The 23,201-nt window shown below is 38.8% G+C and overlaps 1 protein-coding gene and 1 pseudogene across 7 annotated transcripts in view; both read left to right on the top strand.

The window, feature by feature from the left end:
* The window catches only part of PARN (poly(A)-specific ribonuclease), a 169,680-nt gene that overhangs the window by 18,145 nt on the left and 128,334 nt on the right, over positions 1 to 23,201 (top strand). For 5 of the 6 annotated variants that reach the window (XR_002771253.1, XM_003802729.3, XM_023508552.1 and 2 more), the window contains exons 8-16: positions 145 to 210; positions 1,283 to 1,321; positions 2,736 to 2,778; positions 4,088 to 4,168; positions 7,342 to 7,398; positions 11,862 to 11,939; positions 16,405 to 16,448; positions 18,200 to 18,242; positions 18,955 to 19,030. Coding sequence is in view for 5 of the 6 variants with exons in the window: in XM_003802729.3 (XP_003802777.2) it covers positions 145 to 210; positions 1,283 to 1,321; positions 2,736 to 2,778; positions 4,088 to 4,168; positions 7,342 to 7,398; positions 11,862 to 11,939; positions 16,405 to 16,448; positions 18,200 to 18,242; positions 18,955 to 19,030 (527 nt within the window). In the remaining variant the exon portion in view is untranslated. The remainder of the gene's footprint in view (positions 1 to 144; positions 211 to 1,282; positions 1,322 to 2,735; positions 2,779 to 4,087; positions 4,169 to 7,341; positions 7,399 to 11,861; positions 11,940 to 16,404; positions 16,449 to 18,199; positions 18,243 to 18,954; positions 19,031 to 23,201) is intronic. The other variant, XM_023508549.1, reaches the window with a different exon arrangement.
* Positions 19,211 to 23,201, top strand: part of LOC105888292 — a 10,596-nt pseudogene continuing 6,605 nt past the window's right edge. The window contains exon 1 of the transcript XR_001161828.2: positions 19,211 to 19,221. The product of XR_001161828.2 is annotated as a keratin, type II cytoskeletal 8 pseudogene (transcript). The remainder of the gene's footprint in view (positions 19,222 to 23,201) is intronic.

Here is a 23,201-nt window from a genome sequence, read left to right as displayed (position 1 = left end):
GACTAAAAAGTTATAGCATGATTTGGCAAAATTACATTGTCACACGTTCTTGTAGTTAGACTACTTTTAGATATGATTATTTTGTTGGTTGACTACTTCATTCCCTGAAGGTACTGATGGTCATGATCTATTCTAATTCCTCAGAGAGAAAATTGAAGATTTATTACAAAGTGAAGAAAACAAGAACTTGGATTTAGAGCCATGCACTGGGTTAGTTGTCCTGAACATTTTCTTGTGTCCTTTTTTAAAAGCTAGATGATTTCTGGCATTTGATGCACTTGGTCTTTTAAAAACACCTTTATAAATAGCCTTTTTATTGTAGGCATGTTCTCAAGATTTATGTGCTAACTTTAGCACTACTCAATGAGGATGATTATGTATTGAGACACTGAATGAACACTTTGTCCTGTACCTGGAAGGGAGAAAAGCTGTGCAACTTTGACTCTGAGTTATGCCCAAGAATGGCATCATTACTTTGGCTTTGGGGAGTGCTAAATACACAAAGCCTGCAGAAGATAAGAATTCACTTGCCAGGCCTCTTCTGTTCTTTTCTCTTTGTAGTAAAAAACATCAGCATTTCAGAGAGTCAGTAACTTGAACATCTTTTTTCTCTTTTACTTTGTGACGAGCTTCACAAGAGGGTCGTAATGCGTCAATATACTTTAAACTTTCTTTATACAGCCACAGGAAGTAATATTTTCATTAGACAAGAATTTCTACCTCTTCTTTAAAAGCAGTATAATAATATTAAGGACATTTTTGAAAAGACAAGTGATGAGGAATTTTCCTACCTCAAACATTCTATTTTCTTTTTCTTTGATTCTTTTCTTTTTCTTTTTTTTTTTTTTTTTAGATAAATCTCTGATAGCTTGCTTTGTCACTCAGACAGAAAGACAGAAGTCTAGCTATTGCTCAGATTTGGCTTGAACTTCTGGCCTCAAGTGATCTTCCCCCTTTGGCCTCCCAAAGTGCTAAGATTATAGAAATGAGCCACTGTGCCTGGCCCATCCTGCCATTTTTATTTGCTTGTTACCTGTCAGTTCTTTTTTTTTTTTTTTTTATTGAATGGTAACTGTGTACATTGATGCACTTTGGGGGTACAGTGTGGTGTTTTCATACATAATCCAAGACACTTCCATCAAACTGGTCAACATAGCCTTCATGTAGACCTGTCAGTTCTAATGAAGTCTCTTTTTAAAATGAAATCTTTCCTACCATTGCTGATAAGTTAGGGTTTACTTTTAATGAGCCAAGATTAATACTTTTTCTTTTATTCTTATAGGTTCCAAAGAAAACTAATTTATCAGACTTTGAGCTGGAAGTAAGTGTTTATATTGCATGCAAGAGTTCTTTGAGGGACTCAAGACTTAAAAACTAAATATAATCTCTTAGCTCTTATTTCCTTTTGAAATTCTACAGTTCTTGGTGATTTGAAGATACAGGTTCCTCCTACTTTCTTAAGTTTAATATCAGCTTATTTGTTTTCTTTATTATTACTTTCTAATAGATGCTTTAAAGCCTCTTAAAATTTGTTTTAATTATCACAGTGGCCTCATCCATTAAGCTGCAGATATGCAGTGTGTTTTTTTGAAGGTATATTGTATAATACAAATTTGGTTTTTAAGACCTTGGAAATAGGTGCTTTTTCTAAAGCAGAGGTTCTTAACTTGCAGTTAAATTTTGGATGGGTTTCAAGAGATCTGTGAATCTCTTAAAGTACCTAAAATGTCCAGTATTTTTTGGCTGTGTTTTGTTTTGTTTTTGAGACAGAGTCTCAAGCTGTCGCCCAGGGTAGAGTGCTGTGGCATCACAGCTCACAGCAACCTCAAACTCTTGGGCTTAAGTGATTCTCTTGCCTCGGCCTCCCAAGTAGCTGGGACTACAGGTGCCTGCTACAATGCCTGGCTATTTTTTGGTTGTAGTTGTCATTGTTTTTGGCAAGCCTGGGCTGGATTTGAACCTGCCAGTTCCAGTGTACATGGCTGATGTCCTGGCCACTGAGCTGTTGGCACCCTAGCCACTGAGTTACAGGTGTGGAGCCCTGTGTGTGTATTTTTCCTAGCATGTTTCTCTTGGTTTCATTGTTTTTGCAGGTGGGTCTCTAACTCAAAAATTGAACGTGGCCTTAGGACAGGTGGACATTTACATTTGCCTTTGGGGTCCTTATTCTTCTATTGGAATTTGCCAGTAACATTTATTCTGGGAATATACTTTGAACAAAACAGGACGAGGCCATCATTTAATTTTCACAGGCTCCTTTCCTGTTGTGTTACACTTGCAACTTAACTCCATGTGCATTCCAGGTCTCTCACCACCAATGTAAACTACTATACCAAATTACAGAAAAGCTAGCCATCTTAGACTTCCTTTCTGTATACCCCGTGCAATCTAAAAAGACCTTCAAATTTTCAGTTAGGAAATAGACATCTTTGGAAGCAAGATTTGACTGTGTGGTAATAAGTTGACTGAATTATGAGATGCAGTACATTTTAGAAAACACTCAAATCCTTAAAATTAATTTGAAGTCAAGTACATTCCTATATGTTTAGGAAACCATTTAGCAGCTGAAATGTGGAATATGCTTATTATCAAGTCTTCATTGTAGAGATAATTATTTCATACTTAATAAAACTTATTTTACTTAGTTTATAGCTAGATAGTTGCTTTTAATAGACTTTGGGTTTTAGTTGTCATTGAGTCGTCTACTGATACTGTATTTTCCTTCTTCTCTTTAGGTATCCCAAAGGCATTCATGTTGAGACTTTAGAAACTGAAAAGGTAACCCCATGAAGTTCTCCAGGGCTAACATTAAACACAGCCAATGATACGTCCATGTGTTGAAAGTCAGAATGTCCACCTTGGCTCTGCTACGTGTGAGCTGGGTGACCTTGGGCAAGTCATTTATTTAACCTCTCAAGCTTCATTTTCTTCATTTGTACTTTGGGGCTGAGCATGATAATGATGATTTACATCTGTCTCAAAGCCTTTTTATGATAACCTCATGGGTAAACAGAAGTGAGCGTGCTTTGTAAACTTGAAAGTACGTAAATGTTAGTTCATATTCTTATTCTGGCAGAAAAATGAAAAGTTAAATCACTTGTATTAATAAATCTTTGAAAAGTTGTTACTGATTCACTAGTCCCTCCCAAAAGAATATCCAAAATAAAGTATTTTTCTATATGTCTTTAAACTACAAAGTTATGGCATGATTTGGTAGAATTACAAGTACTATGGCTTTATGTTATGTGGGCAGGTAAAATTAAATTCAGGTCTAGGTCATAAGCATCGCTACTGTCATGTATTCCCAAGGTGCACTGGGCGGCTAGTGGTGGGTTCCTTTTGTAAAACTTTTGAATTTAAAAATTTGGATTTTTGCTCTCAAGTTAGATATCAAATTAGAAATTAAATAAATTGAAAACAGTCTTGCTAGAAGATAAGTCTCAAACTTTGACATAGAAGGTTTTATGGTATGTTTAATAGATTCTATATAAAATGCAGTATATGAGGAAGAAAACCCTAGTTATCTGACACATTACCAGAAAATCCAGGGTTTTTTTTTCCTTATGCTAACAAAATATATAATAGAACCTTCATAGTTGACCACTTCCTTTCATTGACCACTTCCTTCTGCACCACATAGATGTCTCAGTCCAGCAGACCTCATTCCGGATATTGACCACTTCCATATATTCACCAGTTGTTTGCAGTCTCTTGGATGGTCACCTTACAGAAGTTCTACTGCATAGAAATTTTACTTTAAAACTAGTTACTTAGAAATTCATACTCAAATGCAGCATAACTTTTTAAGTATGTGTCATAAAAAATGTCTTTTTCTCACAGTCTATTGATATTTTTAACTGATGTCTGTTGGGTTGATGTAGTAAACCATGGGAAAATGTCATGGAAACAGAGAGGCAAAGTTTTGGTTTGTATGCAGCTTTTGTTGGCATTTCAGAATGCTTTATGTTGTTTGGCCCGTGAAAGACTGCACAGTGATCCCCAAACTATAACTTGTAATGATAGCAGAATTCTGAATTTTGGGGGTCAAGTTGCTTCCAGAAAATTAGATATCTGTTTTGTCTTTTAGAAGGAGCAATATATAGCTATCAGCAAAGTAGATGAAGAAGAACGCAAGAGAAGGGAGCAGGAGAAGCACGCAAAAGAGCAGGTAACTGGGCTGCACAGATTTCTTTACAGTGAGTGAGAAAGGGCATGATATCTTCTGATTCATTCCTTTCTCTGTATTTCTAGAGCATTTGTTGGATTCAATTACATGAATAGTTTTCTACTATGGAAGAATGATTTGTTAAGAAAAACTAGACTAGAATAAGGGAAAGTTAAGTTTAAGCTTTAGGCATAGACAGCCAAGGGAGTCTGATACCATGGTCGACCAGTGTGCACTTGAACGAAGCAGTCTTAAAGGGAGTATTTCTGGATCATTCAGCTTGTTTGTCACTAGCATCACTGCCCATTACCTAATACTCCCATGTCTAAGTTTATTTATTACTGGTTTTCCTAAAACAAAGTTCAGGACATGTAATCTGACAGATTAGGATATAAGATGCTCTTATCTGCATTGTTGGAACATTATCACTCTGGTTTCCGTTTAAAGAATGGATTTGCAGGAGTAAGACTTAGAGGCAGGAAGCAAGTTCAGGTGTAGAATAATAGCTAAGTGATAGTGGTGACCTGGAACAGGATAGTTAGCAGTGTGAGTGAAATCTGGAGATTAATTTGGAAGGTAGAATCTGTGGAATTAAGATGGGATGTGGGTGTGGAAGGGGAAGGGAGAAGAAGGAAGACACTCAAGCCCTTGCACAGCTGGATTGATTGTGGTCACTTCAGGTAAGTAGAGTTGGTTGGAGTGACAGTGGTGAGGGAAAAGGATGGAGGAGGCAGGAGTGGATTTGAGTATGGATGAATGTCCAGTTCACACATATATATGGCAGGGCCACCCCTGACTTCTTCAGCCAGTAAAGACACAGTGAAGCACTTTCAGATTTAGATAGTTCTTTACCCACAGAGAGGAAGGAAGATTTGCAGAAGGTGTCAGCTGCCTGTGGTCCTTGTCCTGCATACCAAAAAGGACAACACAAACACCAGGCCAGATGACTGCAACGTGAGTTGTGGATGTCCCATTATAAGGAACCAGTTCTAGATCGTAGCTCTTTCTGAGCAACCATACTCCTTAGAACCTGTGACAGCTTCCCAGGAATGCTAACAGAGTGGGTAGGAGATGGCCTCAGAACAGCTCCTTATATACCTCTGTCTCCCACCCCTTCCTCCTGAGGCAGTCTGCCAAGACACACTGGTCTGTGTCCAAGGCCCAAATCAGCCTTTACCTGCATTGCCTATTTGGAAAGCAAGGTCACTCACCAGGAAACCATGGCGAGACTATTCCCCTCTAGTGGAAGAAGACATTACATTTTGGGTTTTTAGGTGTCTTTGGGATATTCAAGGCTGGATGTCCTGTCAGCAGATTTGTCAATCCTGAGCACAGGAGAAAGGTGGTAACTAGACATGGCTGTCACTGGAAGAGTCACCAAGGCTGGATCAGAGCACCCATAGACTATGTGAGGAATGAGGGTAGATTCCTGAGGAGCACCAGCATTTAAAGATGGACAGAAGTAGAAAAAAGTACCAGGAAATTATTGTGAAATGTAGCCAAGGGAAGAGAATGTTTAGAGAAAGGGGTAGTCTACAGTGTCAGATGCTTTGAGAGGTAAGGATAGTGGCCATTGGACTTCACCTTGGGAGTTGTTTGTTATTTTTTAAATATACTTTAAATTTTTTAAATTTTTAATTATAAAATATATACAACATAAAACTTATCATCGTAACTATCTTTAAGTGTGTAGTTCAGTGCCATAAAGTACATTCACATTACTGTATAATCATTACTACCGTTCATCTCCAAAATTTTCATCTTGCAAAACCAAAACCCTATACTCATGTAACAACTCCCTGTCCCCACCCCCTGCTCAGCCCCTGCTAGCCACTATTCCTCTCCTTTCTTTTTTTTCTTCTTTTCTTTTTTCTTTTCTTCTTTTTCTGGTTTAGACAGGGTCTTCCTCTGTCACCCAGGGTAGAATGCAGTGGCACCTCAAACTCCTGGGCACAAATGATCCTCCTATCTCAGCTGGAACTACAGGTTTGCACCACTATGCCCAGCTCATTTAGGTTTTTGTAGACACAGAGTTTCACTGTGTTGCTCGGGCTAGTCTCCCAACTCCTGGGATTACAGAGGTGAGGCCCTTTGAGTATTTGTCCTTTTGTGACTGACTTGTTTCTTTTAGCAATGTCCTCAAGGTTCATCCATGCTATAGCATATGTCAGAATTTCCTTCCTTTTTCAGGCTGAATAATTTTCCATTGTATGGGTGTATTGCACTTTGTTAAATCACTTGCTGATGGACATTGGGTTGCTTTTGGCTGTTGTGAATATTGCTGCTATGCATGTGGGTGTACAATATCTGGGTCCCAGCTTTGAATTCTTCTAACTGTATATACCTAGAAATGGAACCACTGGGTGATTTGGTAATTTGGGGGGGGGGGGCTCCATTAGTGTTTTCCTTAGCAGCTGCACTGTTTTACATTCTCACCAAGAGTGCACAAGGGTTCCAGTTTCTCTACATCCTTGTTACCCTTAGGATTAGTTTTAAGGAAGTGAGCAGCTTCAGTGAGGGTAAAGACAGAGAGCAGAGGGCTGGATGCACCTGGGAGTTAAGCCTGAGCTGCTGTGTGAAGAGAAGTCTTTCAGCAAGTTAGCTGTGATGAGAGGAGGAGATGGGGCAGTAGTTTGGAGCTAAGGAAGAGTTTTCAAGATTGCCTGTTTAACACTACTTGAAAGAAAATAGGAGAGAAGAAGGTGAGTGGGGATGAGTCACAGAGTCCTGTGCTGTAAATATTTTGTAAAAGATGTATTTGTTAAGGAAAAAAGTCAGGAATTATGAGAACTTGATTTGATCAGTTAGCTGCTGGTTGGGTTTCCTTAGAAATGCATTATTGCATTTAGCCAGCAGATAGTGACTTTTTAAAGTTTGTTTTTGAGATACTTTGATTTGGAAATTTCAACAAATTATCTGAAGTGATAGATAAATCCTCACATTGTTATTTCAGTAATCAATGAATAATTTCCCAGTTGCTTATTTTACTTTCTAAAACAAAGGAAAGGTGTATATAACAGATCTTTTTAGATGTGGTTGTTTGGAATATCAGGCGCAAAGCACATGAAACTAAAGCTGTCTAACTTGATATGAAATTCATGTGGGGGCTTTTTTTAACTTCCTTCAATTAAGGGAATATATGTACATCAATAGTGGGTTTGTTTGTTTTTAATTAGGAGGAACTGAACGATGCTGTGGGATTTTCTAGGGTCATCCATGCCATTGCTAATTCGGTAAGTAAACCTCTTTTTCTTTCTAGCTAGATTGCTGAATGTAATATTTAAGATGAAGCATCTAATTATCATTGCAGATTAACCATTTGGTCTAATTTAGAATGTTTCCGTGGTATGGATGAAGAAGTTAGAACTTCATCAAAAAAGACTATAGTTACAATGCCCTTGGTAAGAGACATCCTAATTTTTGTATTGTATTCAAACCATTTTTCAAGAAGCCTTGCTCATAAAACGTATAGGTGGATTATACTACAATGTCCTTATATGGCTATATGAAACCAGAATACTGGTTATTCTGAAAACCAGTAAGCAGTAGAATAAGAAAGTAAGGAGTAAGGGAAGAAACAGTCAGATGCCTGACTGAAGATGTTTTGTTTCCCAAGTAGAAGAATGCAAGGGATAAAAATAATGATGTTTCTATTGAGTTGTGCACAAATGTTATTGTGTCCTATATCTAATAGCCTTAATAATAGTTGATACCTTTTAAAAACGTGTTGGCCACTAATATAAATGTACTAGAGGGCTCTGTGGAGGACAAGATAGATGCTTCTCCTTGATGTGGGAGTCCTTTGCACCTGCGATTTGCATAGGCAGCCTGGGTGTTGTTGCTGGTTATTCTAGGCATATGCCTACCCAGACTGCCTAGAGCAGGCGTCCTCAAACTATGGCCCGTGGGCCACATGTAGCCCGCTAGGACATTTATCCGGCCCGCTGGGTGTTTTTGCCGCCATTGCCTGTCCTGCTTAGCAGCTGACTTGTCCCAGAGCCTGTAGTCTGGCCCAATGGTCTGAGGGACAGTGAACTGGCCCCCTGTTTAAAAAGTTTGAGGACCCTTGGCCTAGAGCCTCAGATGTCTTTTCCTTGAGCAGTTTGCCCTGGGAAAAGGAATCACCTTGTTCCTTAGATTTCTGACCATCAGGGAAGCTTTAAGACCATAGAGACTCTCAAGAATTCTGTGCCCATCTCATTACCAGAGTTAACCTTATAAATATAGGATGGTGGAGGGAAGATACACCCCTGTCCTTGTTCAGGGATAAACAGAAGTTACAGAGGCTTGTAAAAGAAGAGGCTTGGCTCACCAGGAACTCTCTTGCTGAAATAGGTGAGGTAATGAGAGTGGAAGAGAATCACTGGGTGAGCCTGGAGAGGAACAAGATATGAGCCTCTTCAACAGTGGCTAAGGTCACACCTACTCAGAAAAGCAGAGATTGGGCTTCTGATTACATTTGCTCATGTTGTACACACTTTGCCAGCAGACTTCAAATAAGTGGTTAGTTTGACTGAAGCTGTCCCTAAAACACAGAGACATGGTACATCAGTTGGCTTTTAGCTCTCTTTTAGCCATCATGATATTAATATTTTAGCTAGTTAGCTGTTCCAAGATTGGGATATCTGTTTGCCTTTTACAAATTCAGACCCCTCAGCTTGCTCTGCCTTTATTGGCTGTTTTCTGGCATCTTTCTTCTATGGGAATAAGACATAGTATGTTGCCAACTGTTGGTGGTTAACAGCACAAAGCTATGAGAAGAGCTCTGTTCATTAGTGATTCAGACATTTGAAATGATAAGTCACTTTAAAATATTAATATAGTTAATCTCTACAAAGCCAGTAAACAGTAAACATTTATGTCACACCACATTTTGTTCCAGTTAAGAATCCTTCTGTATGGTTTTTAGAAACTTTTTATTTTATTTTAATTTTACATTCACAGAAAAGTTGCTGAATAGTTCAGAGTTTCCATTTATCACCTACACAACTACCCCTAATGTTAACATCTTACATACCCATTGTATAGTTATCAGAACCAAGGAATTAACTGGCACAGAATTAATGGGTGAAACTGAAGACCTTGTTTTAATTTTACCAGTTTTTCTACTAAGTCTTTTTTTCTTTTAATGATTCTACCTGGAGTCCCACATTGTGTTCACTTATTTCCCCCTGGTGTCCTATAGACTTTTAGCAGGCTTTCGTTCATAACCTGGGTACCTTCCACAAATATTGATTGGTGTTTTGTTAAATATCCCTCAGTTGGGATTTGTCTGATACTTTCTCATGATTAAACTAAGGATATATGGTTTTGGCAACATGGTTAAAGTGATGTCTGCTGGATTTGTGTTCTGTGAAGCTACTATTTTTCTTTTCTTTTCTTTTCTTTTTTTTTTTTTTTTTGAGACAGAGTCTTACTGTGTCACCCTCGGTAGAGTGCTATGGCATCACAGCTTGCAGCAACCTCAAACTCTTGGGCTTAAGAGATTCTCTTGCCTCAATCTCCCAAGTAGTTGGGACTACAGGTGCCCACCACAACGCTTGGCCATTTTTCTGTTGCAGTTGCTTAGTTGGACCAGGCCGGGTTCTAACCTACTACCCTCAGTGTATGTGGCTGGCACTATAACCACTGTGCTACGGGTGCCGAGCCAAAGCTACTATTTTTCCTCTGTTTTTAATAAAATATCTTGGGAAGAAACTATGGAAAATCCAATTTTTTCTCAAACTTTTGCCCTCTAATACTACCATCTCTCAGTGGATCTTCCCTGCAGTATTACTACCTGTGATATTCTGATGGCGAGGTTATAGTTCTCTCTTTCTACGCCTGTTCTTGGAATTCTTCCATAAGCGAAAGCTATTTCTTTTCTCAGTTTCCTTAATCATTTTTATGTAAATGAGTATGGACTCAGCAACAATTATTCTACAGATTATAATTCATTATTTTATGTATTTTGTTGCTCAAATTATACCACCTTTGGCTATTGGAGCTCCTTTGGCTTGGCTCCTATATCCTTTGAACAAGCTCCCATCCTTTTTTGAACACTTATTACTTTCTAGCTCAGTGCTTCTCAACCTTCCTAATTCCATCATATATTATCATTGTTACAAAGGGGTCATGACCCATAGGTTGAGAACTGCTGTTCTAACTTTACAAGATGTTCCAGGTTCATCTTGTATTTTCCCTGACTTGGCAGTGGAATCAATAACTTTTCCAAGGAGCTATGGTTCCTTTTACTGGAGAAGTATCTAGAAACCAAGACTGGTCCTGGGGTATTATCATGATATCTTTGCCTCTAGGCCCTCTCCCTAGACAGGGCTGAAAATGGTATTTATGTGTAACTGCGTATACATGTGCGGCTGCGGTGTGTGCGTGTGTCTACGTCTGTATATTCATGCCTTCACATGCACAGCTCAGATTCCAGTACAACACCACAGGGTTTATTGGTAGCTTTCTCTCTTTTCTTATTTGTTAACTTCTCTCTCAATGGTGAGAAATCCAGTTCTTATTATCTACATTATAATGTAGGTTTATTTAAAACTAGTGTGCATTTATTTTCAGAACTACTCACCCACACCTTATGAGAAGCACATTTATCGACTAGATTACAGCATCCATGTGCAGGTTGTTTTGTCTTCAGCCTTATGGACTCTAGTTAGGTGCCGTTTTCCACGTTAGTTTTTCTTGCCAGTCCCCTTCAGTGTGGTCCTGGTGTTCATTCACAGTACAGTTAGGTGCACTTTTTAGTGCTGTATTTCGTTTTGGGTTTTCTGCCCCTCTTGTGGTTTCAGTCAATGCTCAGCGTTTTAGCCCTGGATGGGTGTTCAGAGTGTGCACACACTGACCCACAGGACAGCTTGTCTGTGAGACTTGGGAGGTTTTAATAGGGTGATTTGTTTCAGAGCATTATGTTTAGTCCTGTGAATCAAGCTGTGTTATGCTGATAGTCTGTAAGGACCTGATGTTTTGTGTTAAAAATGTTGCCACCTGGCTAGCTAAATCCAAGTTGAGGTTCCATTTTGGTAGTTTAATTTAAAAATATCAAAATGGAGTAATTTGTTGCCTATGTATTGTGAGACTCAGTTGCTTACTGTGCCAAGAGGGCTGCCAGCATGTATATTGTATTTCAGTTGGTTGAAAAGCAGTAATTTTAATGGATGTGTGTTTAAGAACATGCTCCATGAAATTTGACATAGATGATGTAGGAAATGAAAATTCATTCTGTTTAATATAGTTAGAAATTAGATATTTTTACATTGTAGCATTGATATGAGTGTATCTTTTAAGATAAGTGGGTTGTTTTAAAGAATACAATTCTAAATTAGATATTTTGAGTTTTGTCCACAAATTATTTGACAGTTGAGGGGCTCTGTGTTTTCAGATTTTACCTTTAAAAAAATTCTGACTCCAAATTTACTGCTACTAATTCTTGAAGTAGCCATGATTAATAAAAATCAGAGAAAAATATCAATAAGATCAAAATTATTTGGAGCTTTTACTTTGCATTTTGGACTTAACACTCCACATTTGAAGAGAAATGAAGCCAAGCCAAATTATTTACATGTATTTGTACTTCTTTTAATGTGGAAAAGCAAGTTTTGTACAAAATCCTCATGGAATCTGAACCCTACATTTATTCTTAAACCCCAGTATAATTTTGTACCTAGAAGTATTTTCTTCTGACCTTGACTCTCTTTAGGGGAAACTTGTTATTGGACACAACATGCTCTTGGATGTCATGCACACAGTGCACCAGTTCTACTACCCCCTGCCTGCGGTAAGTGGCTTGTCAGCCTGCATTAAAAGTACATGATGGGCGGCACCTGTGGCTCAAAGGAGTAGGGCACTGGCCCCATATGCTGGAGGTGGCAGGTTCAAACCCAGCGCTGGCCAAAAAACTGCAAAAAATAAAAAATAAAAGAATATGAAATATTTATTTAAAAAAAAGAAGTACATGATGCTTTTTTACTAAGAAAATGTTCTATTTGGGTGCTGTTTCCTTGTATGCAGTATGTTCCCAGAGAAAAGAGTGTTATGCACTTGGTTGTACATATTTGACATGATGTACATACAGGCTATTTTAAGGGATCTATAGTCACTGCCGTTGTCAACATTTGTTTCATGGTACTGGTGGTTTGCTCATTTAGTGCTATGTAGGGATTCCTAGACCACAGGTATGGGCCGCTAGTTTGCTACTGTTAAAACTATACATAACAGGACCACTGAAGGGAATGCTTTCAGCTAAGCCAGATCGGGTCCTTCGTAATTCTCAATTGCCTCCTGCTAGGCACTTCCCAGGTTCTGTGTTGACCTACCTCAGTGGTGGTTTGCACTCTGAGCTGAGTTGTCTCAGTTCACCAAACCCCAAGTTTCTTTGGTTCCTTTTCTGGCTCTTCCTGTCCTGCTTGTTCACTGTGCACAGGGCCTCATCTCATTTGCCCTCCCATTACTCTGTGTTCTACTTTGATTTTTTTTTTTTTTTAAGAGACAGTTTTACTTTATCTCCCTCAGTAGAGTACCATGGCGTCCCAGCTCACAGCAACCTCCAGCTCTTGGGCTTAAGTGATTCTTTTGCCTCAGCTTCCCGAGTAGCTGGGACTACAGGTGCCCGCCACAACGCCCGGCTATTTTTTTGTTGCAGTTTGGCCAGGACCAGGCTCAAACCCCCCACCAGTGTATGGGGCCAGTGCCCTACTCACTGAGCCACAGGCACCACCCTCCACTTTGATTTTCTCTCCATATTTTCTTTTAGTGATCTCATCCACCATGTTCATAACTTCAGCTATATACATCAACATCTTTATTCCCAGCTGTCCTTTCTGCTCAGGTCTGGTCTACATTCCATGCTGGGCTCTAGCTGTCTGCACCTGAATAGCCCTCAGACTAAGTGTTGTTAGAATGGAAGTGTCTCAAATGAGATATTTAACTTACACTCCCTTTCCTTCCTTTTTACCATCTCCAAGACAGTTCTTCCTCCTCATTCCATCTCTGAAAATGAGCCCCAGTTTTTTGACTCTTCCTCTGTTCCCAGATCTAGTCAGCTACAAAATGCTGACAGTGTTGTTCCCATGCTGTGTCTCATATCTAGGTTCTTTTCTTTCTGCTGCAAGCAAGCAAGCCTTCTATTATTCACCTGAAGTTTAGCAACTCCAGGCAGGCTTCCTGTCCCCCTTCAACCTTCAACCCACACTTAAACCAGAATTTAGCAAAATTTTTCTTTAAAGGGCCAGATAGTAAAATATTTGGGGCATTCCAGTCTCTACAGTATTTGTCATAACTCTCAACTCTTCCTTCTAGCACTAATACAGCCATAGAATACATAAACAAGTGGGTGTGGCTGTGTTGCAGTAAATTTTATTTTAGAAACAGGTGCTCAGCCACATTTGGCCTGCTGGTCATAGTTTGCCAACTCTTATTTTAAAGTAAAACCAGATTGTATTAATCTTTTGTCAGTTTTTTATTGGAAGCATGCTTGAGAGCTGGGTTTCATTCATACACCTGCAAACCTTTAGTAACTTCACATTTCCTCCATCACATTGCTCTACTAGCATCATGGTCATTCAGGCCATGAGTGTAAGTGGGCCTGTTGCTCTTCTTGTCCTGTTTCTGCAACCTTAAGTTGTCATCACTTTTCATGACAATTCTATCACTTTCTGGGACTCAAAGGCTTCATAGTTGTGAGTCTCAAACCAAGTATGACAGATGGATTTGCATTTTTTAAATCTAATGAGCTTAATGTTTATTTCAGATCAACCACTTCTTGTTGGCCAGATAGACGAAGGTAGCAGCTCCTCCCTTGACTTTTTGACCTTTAAAGCAATGAAGTTATTAGTAAGGAAAGTGTATTTAATACTGTGTCTCTGGGTGTTTTGAATACCAAATATAACTTGACACACATGAGTTCTTAAATATTGACTTAATGAATGAAATGTCTTTTTACTGTGCCAGTTTTGTAATCTTCTGATGTATGGCTCTGTTCACATCACTGACTCTGCTCAAAATTCTAAAGTAATCCCACATTCCTTGTTTTTCTGTACAGTTGACTCTCTTTAACCTGGCATGTCAGGCTTTCCATCATCTGTATAGTCTAACCTCTTTTATTACTCTCCTTCCCAACTGGCTCATCTGTTACTTGAGAAATGCTTTGTGTTTTCTTAGATGTGTGGTTTTGGTGTATAATTTCCTCCAAGTTGAATTTTCTCCAGCTTTCCTCAGTGTCTGCTCTACACACCTTTACCTTATCTGTGCATGGTCCAGCTCCTGCCTCCTCTGTGAAGTTCATCCTGCCTGCTGCCTTGCCCAGGAGGTGATCTTTCCTTTCTCTGAATGCCCACAAAACTTTGTACCTCTATGGTACAAAATATTTGTCTTGTGTTGTACACCATAACCCCTCTTCTCCTTCCAGGTGGTTAGCGCCTTGGACAACACGTATAGCCTTTTTATTGTGTCTAAATGCCTAGCACAGTTGTATGTAAGCATTTAATGAATGTTAAACTGAATGAAGCAGGTCTTGAATTGAATTCTGGTACAAAGAGCACGTGACTTGTTGCAGACAAGAAGCAGGCTAGGGTGAGCAGATTTTCCCTTGCTTTATGACTAAGGGTACCTTAGTACTTAAACCTTTTATGTGCTGGCATAATCAGAGGGAGAAAATGTTTTTTCTTCCATCTATTTTTGGAAAAAGTGATGAGAATAAATGAGAAAGTCTGTTTAAAATGGTATAACTAGCGGATGCAATGACATGCACTCATAGTCCCAGCTACTCTGGAGGCCAAGGCAGGAAGAGGATCACTTGAATCTGGGAGTTTGAGTCCAGCCTGGGCAACATAGCAAGACCCTGTCTCTTCAAAACAAAAAAAAGAAAAGAAAAGAAAAAGAAGTAGAACTTTGGCATGTACTGGCACCAAAATGTGCATTTAAAAGGACACCAAGAATCCATATTTTGGAGCTGCCTTTTAGGGAATGTCTCTTCTTTTATACAAGCTGTCATGGTACTTGAACCTGACCTTTTAGAAGGCACTGGTCTAGACCTCTGCTATGAGCTGGCTTTAGAGGCAGCTATAATTCTCCATATCCTTGTAAAGCTCTGTAGTGACATTGAGAGATGATAGTCATTATTGCACTTTTGTTTGGTTAGCATCAAAACCACTCGATTATGTATTGCCCATTAACTTAACTATAGCCATTGAAAAGCTGGTAAACATTTCAAGCCTGCCAAATACTGTTTGTATTTATAAACCTGAAAAGCTAATTGGAAATAGCAGTTTGCTGTGAAACATAACTAACATTGCAGAGAAGTGTAGTTTGCAAAGAGTTGGGAGTATGACTAGTCAGTCTGATGTGGCAACTGTGGGGAAGGGAGGGGGGAGGGTGGGTGGAGGGAGGGTTATTGGTGGGGCCACACCTATGGTGCAACTTGCAAGGGTACATGTGAAACTTACTAAATGTAGAATATAAATGTCTTAACACAATAACTAAAAAAATGCCATGAAGGCTATGTTAACCAGTTTGATGAAAATATTTCAAATTGTATATAAAACCAGCACATTGTACCCCATGACTGCATTAATGCACACAGCTATGATTTACTAACACAAAAAAAAGATGAAAAAAACAGAATTAGAACACTCTTATTTCAGCTGTAAATTTTCTGATCACAATAAACTTGGGAAATGAAGTGTCTAATGTAGGTACTTGTGTTAGTACCATGTTAGAACAGGAATTATGTACTGAAAAGTCTGTGTTTTAGTGGCCATTTTTGCTAACATTTTAGACGTGATTTCAATAAAGGCCTAAGCTAGTTTATAATTTATCCATTTCCTGTAATTAAAACCATCTAATGTAAATGACTCACTAGTCTCACTATTATGACAAATTCGTGTAATAGAGTACAGCCTGTTAGGAATTACTATGTTTTTGGACTTCCTATCAGCCTCTCAAATATGTAGTCTTTTACATACATATAATAGGGCACCCCATCCCAATTTCAGCTTTATAATCTTTAAATTTGTCTGTTTTGGTAATGTAAAAGTTAGTTATCAGGTCATGTGGTTCCAAATCCATGAGGAAATTGGGAAGATTTTTTCAAAGTAATTATTAACTAGAAATGCATTTTTCATTTAGCTTAAGACTTGTGTGATGTATGACAGTTTGAGAAGATAGCTGTGGAACTATTTACATGTTTTTTTAATATTATGAGTGTATTAGGAAAATTGTAACAAGTCATTCTGTTGTTTATTTAGGACTTAACTGATTTTAAAAAGATGACAACATGTGTTTTCCCCAGGTGAGTTTTCCCTAAGGATTTGTCTTTCATTTAAAACATTCACTGTGACATACACAATATAAGTAAGTGTATAGTAATTTATTAAAACTCTTAGGTCAGGATTAGAATCTAGTTGGTGTAAGCCTGGAATCGTCACAAGCCTCCAACCTTGTGAAGGTTTTCTTTTGAAATCTATGATTGGAGTCGGGCAATGTAGTTCATGTCTGAAATCCTAGCACTTTGAGAGGCCGAGGCAGGTGGATTACCTGAGCTCAGAAGTTCAAGACCAGTCTGCTGAGCAAGAGTGAGACCCTATCTATATTAAAAATAAAAAAAAAAACTAGCTGGGCATTGTGGTGGGAACCTGTAATCCCAGGTACTGGAGAGGCTGAGGCAAGAGGATTGCTTGAGCCCAAGAGTTTGAGCTTGCTGTGAGCTATGATGTATGATGCCATGGTGCTACCAGGTAAGACTTATAAAAAAAAAACAAACCATAAAATTTAGGATTGGTTTTGTTACCTTGTTAAAAATCAGTTTGAGCTGAGAGTCAAAGTAGACAGCAGCTCATTTTTTTAAAATCATGTATCTTGCTATCTGAAGAACTGGTGACAATTCCTTGGGATGGCTCTTGTCAGGCTTAAGTGTAGCATATACCTTTTACCTATTGAAGTGTTCAATTCAGACTAGTCCAGTCAGTCAAGAACTGTCTGGATAGAGAATTTTTTTCCTCTACTTTAAGTCAGTGCCTTTTTCTGTTAGTGTTTTCCACAGTTAATATTACATGTTTTGCTGTGTCACATGTCACATCTCTGATAGTTCTCTTGTCAGCCATATGGTGCCTATAGAGCAAGGGTCTATGTTTTAGGACCCACTGAAAAGGGACAGACACAGTGTCCAAGCAGTTGCTCTTTCAGCAGAGCTATTTCTGTCCTGTTTTCCAGAGTTTTCACAGTTATAATGAAAAAAACAACAACAACAAAACAGAGTTTTCATATTAATCCCTCTCTCTTTCTTTTTGGTATTTCTGATCTTTGAAATAGCATAGTGAGAAATAACAGCAGCATGAAATTAATGAATGCAAATTTGGGCCCTCAGTAAGAATGTACCCTGTACAAACCTGGGTGGTGGTAGTAGAGAGTAGCAGTTAGGGAATGTTCTGGTCTAGAGCAGGATTGGAGGGAAAACATAGAAGGGGTTTTGACTTACCCTTGGGATTGATATAGCCCACAGTCTCTCAGGATGCTAGAGAATCTGGATGTGTACTCTCCCACAGCGACTTGGTAAGAATACCTGGTCATGGCAGAGTGACTAGCCTAGTACAGGAAGGATGCCAGTGCCAGGTCAGAATGGTCCATGTGTTTAATTCCTCTGTCCACTTTTGTGTATTTTATGCATTAAATGTTTTATGTTTTAAGTATATATTAAATATGTATGTTGGCTCAGAGCCTATAACTTAGGGTGCCAGCCACATATACCAGAGCTGGTGGGTTGGAATTCGGCCCAGGCCTGCCAAACAACAGTGGCAACTACAACCAAAAATTAGCTGGGTGTTGTGGTGGGCGCCTGTAGTGCCAGCTACTTGGGAGACTGAGGCAAGAGATTCGCTTAAGCCAAGAGTTTGAGGTTGCTGTGAGCTCACCAAAAAAAAAAAAAAGTAAATAAATAAATATGTACGTTATGTGTTATATGTATTTTTTTTTATTTTGGTAAAATACATTTTGCATATTGATATACACTTTTTTTCTTTATTAAATTTTTTTGTTTGTTTTTAGACTCTTGGATACTAAATTAATGGCCAGCACGCAACCTTTTAAGGTATTATGTAAGTTTGAACTATCACTGATCAGCTATATTTTGAAAATTTTGAATTACTGCCAAGAGTGTTTGGTTTCTGGTCTATTTAAATGTCATTTCAAATTCATAAAAAAAAAAAAAAGGAAGGGAAAAGAAAGGATAGAGAGAAAAATTAGAAAAAGATCAGAAATTAATATATCAAAATGTGAATAGCAGCTGTCTTTGGGTGGTGGAATTATATATTGTTTCCTTTATTCTTTTTGAATATAAGTTTTTAATATTAAAGTATATAACTTATTTTTGAATAGTTTACACATGCACACAGGGCCTCCTTCATTTTCTTATCTTTATATATTTTGGATATATTTTCTAATCAAGAAAATTCAAGTAAAGGGATAATCATTTGCCACTTTGTGAAGTGACTTTATATAACTGAGTGAAGTGAAAGCTGAAACATCAGTACAGCCTTCTGGCAAAAGATCTGCAGGTATTTAATGTGTCTATAAAAATCTTTAATTTGGTTATCCTTTCCATATAGTGAAAATTAAACTTGCTACTTCTTTTTCACATTGAATAAATAATGTTGTCTGTATGTCTGTGTTTCTTTAAAGAAAGAAACGGGGATGTACTAGAATTTTGTTGTTGTTGTTCAGTCCGTGAATCTCTTTATTATGCACATATGTGTTGCACAGACATGATGAAGTCTCATAATTCTCTGCTTTCTGGTTTCCAGGATATCATTAACAACACCTCCCTTGCAGAATTGGAAAAGCGGTTAAAAGAGACACCTTTCTGCTCTCCTAAAGTTGGTAAGACTATTTAAAAAAAAACCCAAAACCGCCAAACTCTGTGGTAATTTGAATCTGTCATGTTGTAGAAGAAAGGTGAAATGGCTTTAGAAACCATGTTGCACAGTGAAGGAGAAAGAAGTACTTTGCCTAAATTAACTTGTTTAAGTCCTGGGTTGAATTAATGTTCCTGAATAAAGATGATCTTCCGAGTCTACTTCTATTTTATGTTAATAGTGTTGAGTAGCCATTCCTAATTTGAGCAATTAAAGTTTCAAGGCTTTTATTTCCTGATGCTTGGAATTATTCTAAAACTTGATGTGTCCTTGTTTTCTGTGGTGTTTAAGCAGAGACAAAGAGTTGTTGTTAACTGATTAGTCACTGGGGTGGTGGGGTAGAAAGAAAATATGTTTTCCGTCTTAGAAAAGCCCAAGAACTGGGTTTACAGAAGAGATGAAGGAAAGTCCCCTTCCCAGCCTCTTTCTAAGCTGGTTTACAGAGCAGGAACAGCAGCACTGAGGGAAACCACAAGTCAGGAACAATGTTTCTTGTGGGCTGGAGGTGCTTTACAGAGACCCTGGCTGCTACCCAGGTGTTTGGTGAGCCTTCTGGGTGCTGCTTTCTTGTTCCTGTTATCGTGATTGCGCTGCTGATACTGTAATTAGCATTCCGTTAACTGCAGCCTGGAAAGTTCTAAAGACATTGATAATAGGACTAACAGTTTAGAAACTGATACTGCAAAGTATTAAAGCAGCCTATATTACAGTTATTTGCTTGCTTTTCTGGTTAATAGTTCAGGAGAGGAATTAAGAAAAGGAGTGGTGAGGGGAAGACAACGAAGAAAACCTAGACCTTTTTTATAACAATATAATGGAAATAATTGATTTTGGAAATAATGTATTTCAGCTGGCAATAAGAGTAGAAGATACTACCTTGGTGGCTACCATGTTAAGAAGCCTTTTTTAAAAGTTTCAAGCCCAGGGCAGCACCTGTGGCTCAAAGGAGTAGGGTGCTGGCCCCATATGCTGGAGGTGGCAGGTTCAAACCCAGCTCCCGCCAGAAACTGCAAAAAAAACCCAAAAATACTTTCAAGCCCAATATTTACAAAGGTTAAGGAATTCTTGTTTAAAGAGCGTAGTATTGACATAAAAAGTTATAGCCTTTTCATTGTTAATTTTTGTTCACACTTTTGATTCCATGTTGTAGTAAACTGCTTGACGTTAACTTCCAGAGTGATTCTAGGAAATAATTATATATGGGTTACAGTTCTAGTCTGTTATTTCCATGTAAAATTCTGCTGTCAGGTAGAGAATTTAGTCTATAGCAGATCATTCTTCTCAGACTTTACCTCTCACATCTGTTTATCAGTGTAACAAAAGAATCATGTTATAAATGGTATTTGCCATGAAGTGACTCCATGATCCCAGGGCAGCATCACAGCAAGTTCTGATCGGTTTTTGGAGTTGCAGTGCCTTCTTTAGATTTCTGAGTTTGGAAACATAGTAGTGGACAATACTGAGTTTGAACTATCAGTATTAAATTGAAATCTTTTTCTTTTTCTTGAGATTATTGATAGGTAATAATTTTTGAGCATTTCCCATGAACCCAGCACTAGGTGAGAGCTGTGCTCCAGCATCCATGCTGCATTAATCTTCACTCTGAAATATCTGGTGTGTCCTGCTGTTATCATCATATCTAAGGGGAAGAATTTCCTTTTCATTACCTTAGAAGGCAATCAAAAGAGAAATAAGTGTTGTAGGCTGAGTTATCATGTGTGTGATGGTAAACAGCACTCACCAACATGGGACAAGAAGACCCACAACCGAGGCTCTGGTAATGTAATTGAGACGTTTTTCTGATCTAGACCAAAGCCCTCGTTTTCAATGACTATATTATCTTGTATTATAAGATCTTATCCAGACAGAATTAGAAATCGATAGCTTTTTTCCTGTTTATTTGAGATATATCTGCAGCACAAACTACAGCAGATCCTCAGTAAGTTTACCACCCAAGGATGGTAGCAAGCTGGTCACCACATGGAGGTGGTCAGCGTGAGGAGCTAAGCCCACTATACTGATATATCCGTGTACTTTACTTTCTTATACAACTTTTAATGAGAATATCATACAGAATCATTCATATTCAAAACACAGTAAAATCATACAGTATTATACAAAATCAGTACATTTACTGTTTTCTTGTGATTTAATCATTTTTTTCAAAAAGGGTCAATCTTAGTCTGTTTATTATCCTTATTATAAATGTAAGTGGAGAGGCTCAGTGCCTGTAGCACAGTGGTTATGGTGCCAGACACACACACCAAAGTTGGTGGGTTCAAACCCAGCCCAGGCCAGGTAAAAGAACAATGACAACTGCAACAAAAAATAGCCAGGCATTGTGGTGGAAGGCTGTTGTCCCAGCTACTTGGGAGGCTGAGGCAAGATAATTGCTTAAGCCCTAAAATTTGAGGTTGCTGTGAGCTGTGACGCCACAGCACTGTACCCAGGGCAACAGCTTGAGACTCCGTCTCAAAAAAAAAAAAAAAAAGTGTAAGTGGAGAAAACGTGCTGAACGCTGGCTCCACTCAGCACATTTGGGCATTTTCCATGGCAGATGACTTAAACTGTGTTATCAGATGCTTCATGTGCCTTTCTTCTGGCGTCTCTGCAGTTTCTGTGTCATCCACTTCGTCATAGCTGCTTCACATACTTATGCATTGACTGTACTTAGTTAGTGACGTTTGGAAAGTTGCTTCTGGGTCAGGTTCACAATAGATTGTCACTTCATCATCCACTGCAACAAAACCTTCAAAATGTGCTCCTTCGAATTCTGGCAGATGAATGGTCTGATGGGGCCAAACGCTTCTATATCATTTCTGCCTGAACTTTATTCTAAGCAGACCTGATAAAGGACCACATCTAGAGTGTTAACTGATGGAGCAGATGAAGCTGCTTCCACAGGCAACCACAGGTGTGTGTTTTAGTGATTACCCACTGCAGGAGCTGGACTCATAGTGCATTTTAAATGTTTTGATGAGGCCTTGGTCATGAGGTTGAATTTTTGAGTTCGTGTTTGGAGGCAGAAATTTCAGTGTCATGTTTGTGAGATGACTCACTTGTGGGGGGCCAGGACAGTTGTCTACTGTCAGAAAGGCCTCATTTTCTTCTCACTTTCTCAGTTGAGACCCTTTACCCACTCCTCCAGCAAGGTACCAGTCATCCTGCACGTTAGTTTGATCTTCAAGTGAAGTTCCCAACTTCAAGATTCAGTTTCTTGAATGCATGTGGCTTTGCCAATTTACCAGTCACCAAGGGCTTTAGTTTTTGTCCGGTTGGGCTAGTGCAAAGCAAAACTGTGAAATGTTCTTTGGAAAGTTTTCCACTCTTTTATTTATTTGTCACTGTTCATGATGAGGCTCATGTCAGGCGTAGCCTTACAGGGGTCCTCAAACTTTTTGAACAGGGGACTAGTTCACTGTCCCTCAGACCGTTGGAGGCCGGACTGCGGGCCACAGGATGAGTTGGCTGCTAAGCAGGACAGGCAGCTGCGGCAAAAATACCTGGTGGGCTGGATAAATGTCCTAGGTGGGCTGCATGTGGCCCACAGGCCGTAGTTTGAGGACATAGTTTGCTTTGAAGAAGAGTCCACGCTCATCAGCATTGAAGATGTCTGGCAAAGTCGGGGGACTTTTTGATGAACTCTTCCACAACTTTTACTGGAACTTCATTGGATCCACCACATAAGACTTTCTGGAAGATCTTATGTCACAGTTTAAATTTCTCGAGCCAACAACTTGATGCTTAGAAATCTGTCACCTCAAATTCCTGTGCGGATTTTTTAGTAACTTCTTGAATCATCAGCCTGGAGAGTCAGAAATAATTGCCCTCATTTGTTTGAACCAGCTTAATGTGGCTTCATTGACTTTGTCAAGGGAGGTTTTCCTCCTTTTCTGCAGTAGGTCTCAGCTTTCCTTTCTGTCTTTCCAAGTACTCATGTTTACATTTTTGGTTGTTGCTAACTGTGGTCTTAGTAACACCAAAACATTCTACCATCTGTCTTTGGCTGCTACTTTCCAGAAAAATGTCTATCAACCTTTTCCTTCAATATCAACTCTTCAAGTTCTTTCCATCACATCTTACCCAGATCATCGTATCTTGATGAACTGTAAAATTTTTCTTTTTCTTTTTTTTTT

The sequence above is a fragment of the Otolemur garnettii genome, unplaced genomic scaffold (assembly GCF_000181295.1).
Source record: "Otolemur garnettii isolate 467f Iridium unplaced genomic scaffold, OtoGar3 scaffold00257, whole genome shotgun sequence".
Classification (NCBI taxonomy): domain Eukaryota; kingdom Metazoa; phylum Chordata; class Mammalia; order Primates; family Galagidae; genus Otolemur; species Otolemur garnettii.
The sequence above is the reverse complement of the archived record's forward strand: the minus strand, read 5'-3'. Positions and strand labels throughout refer to the sequence as shown.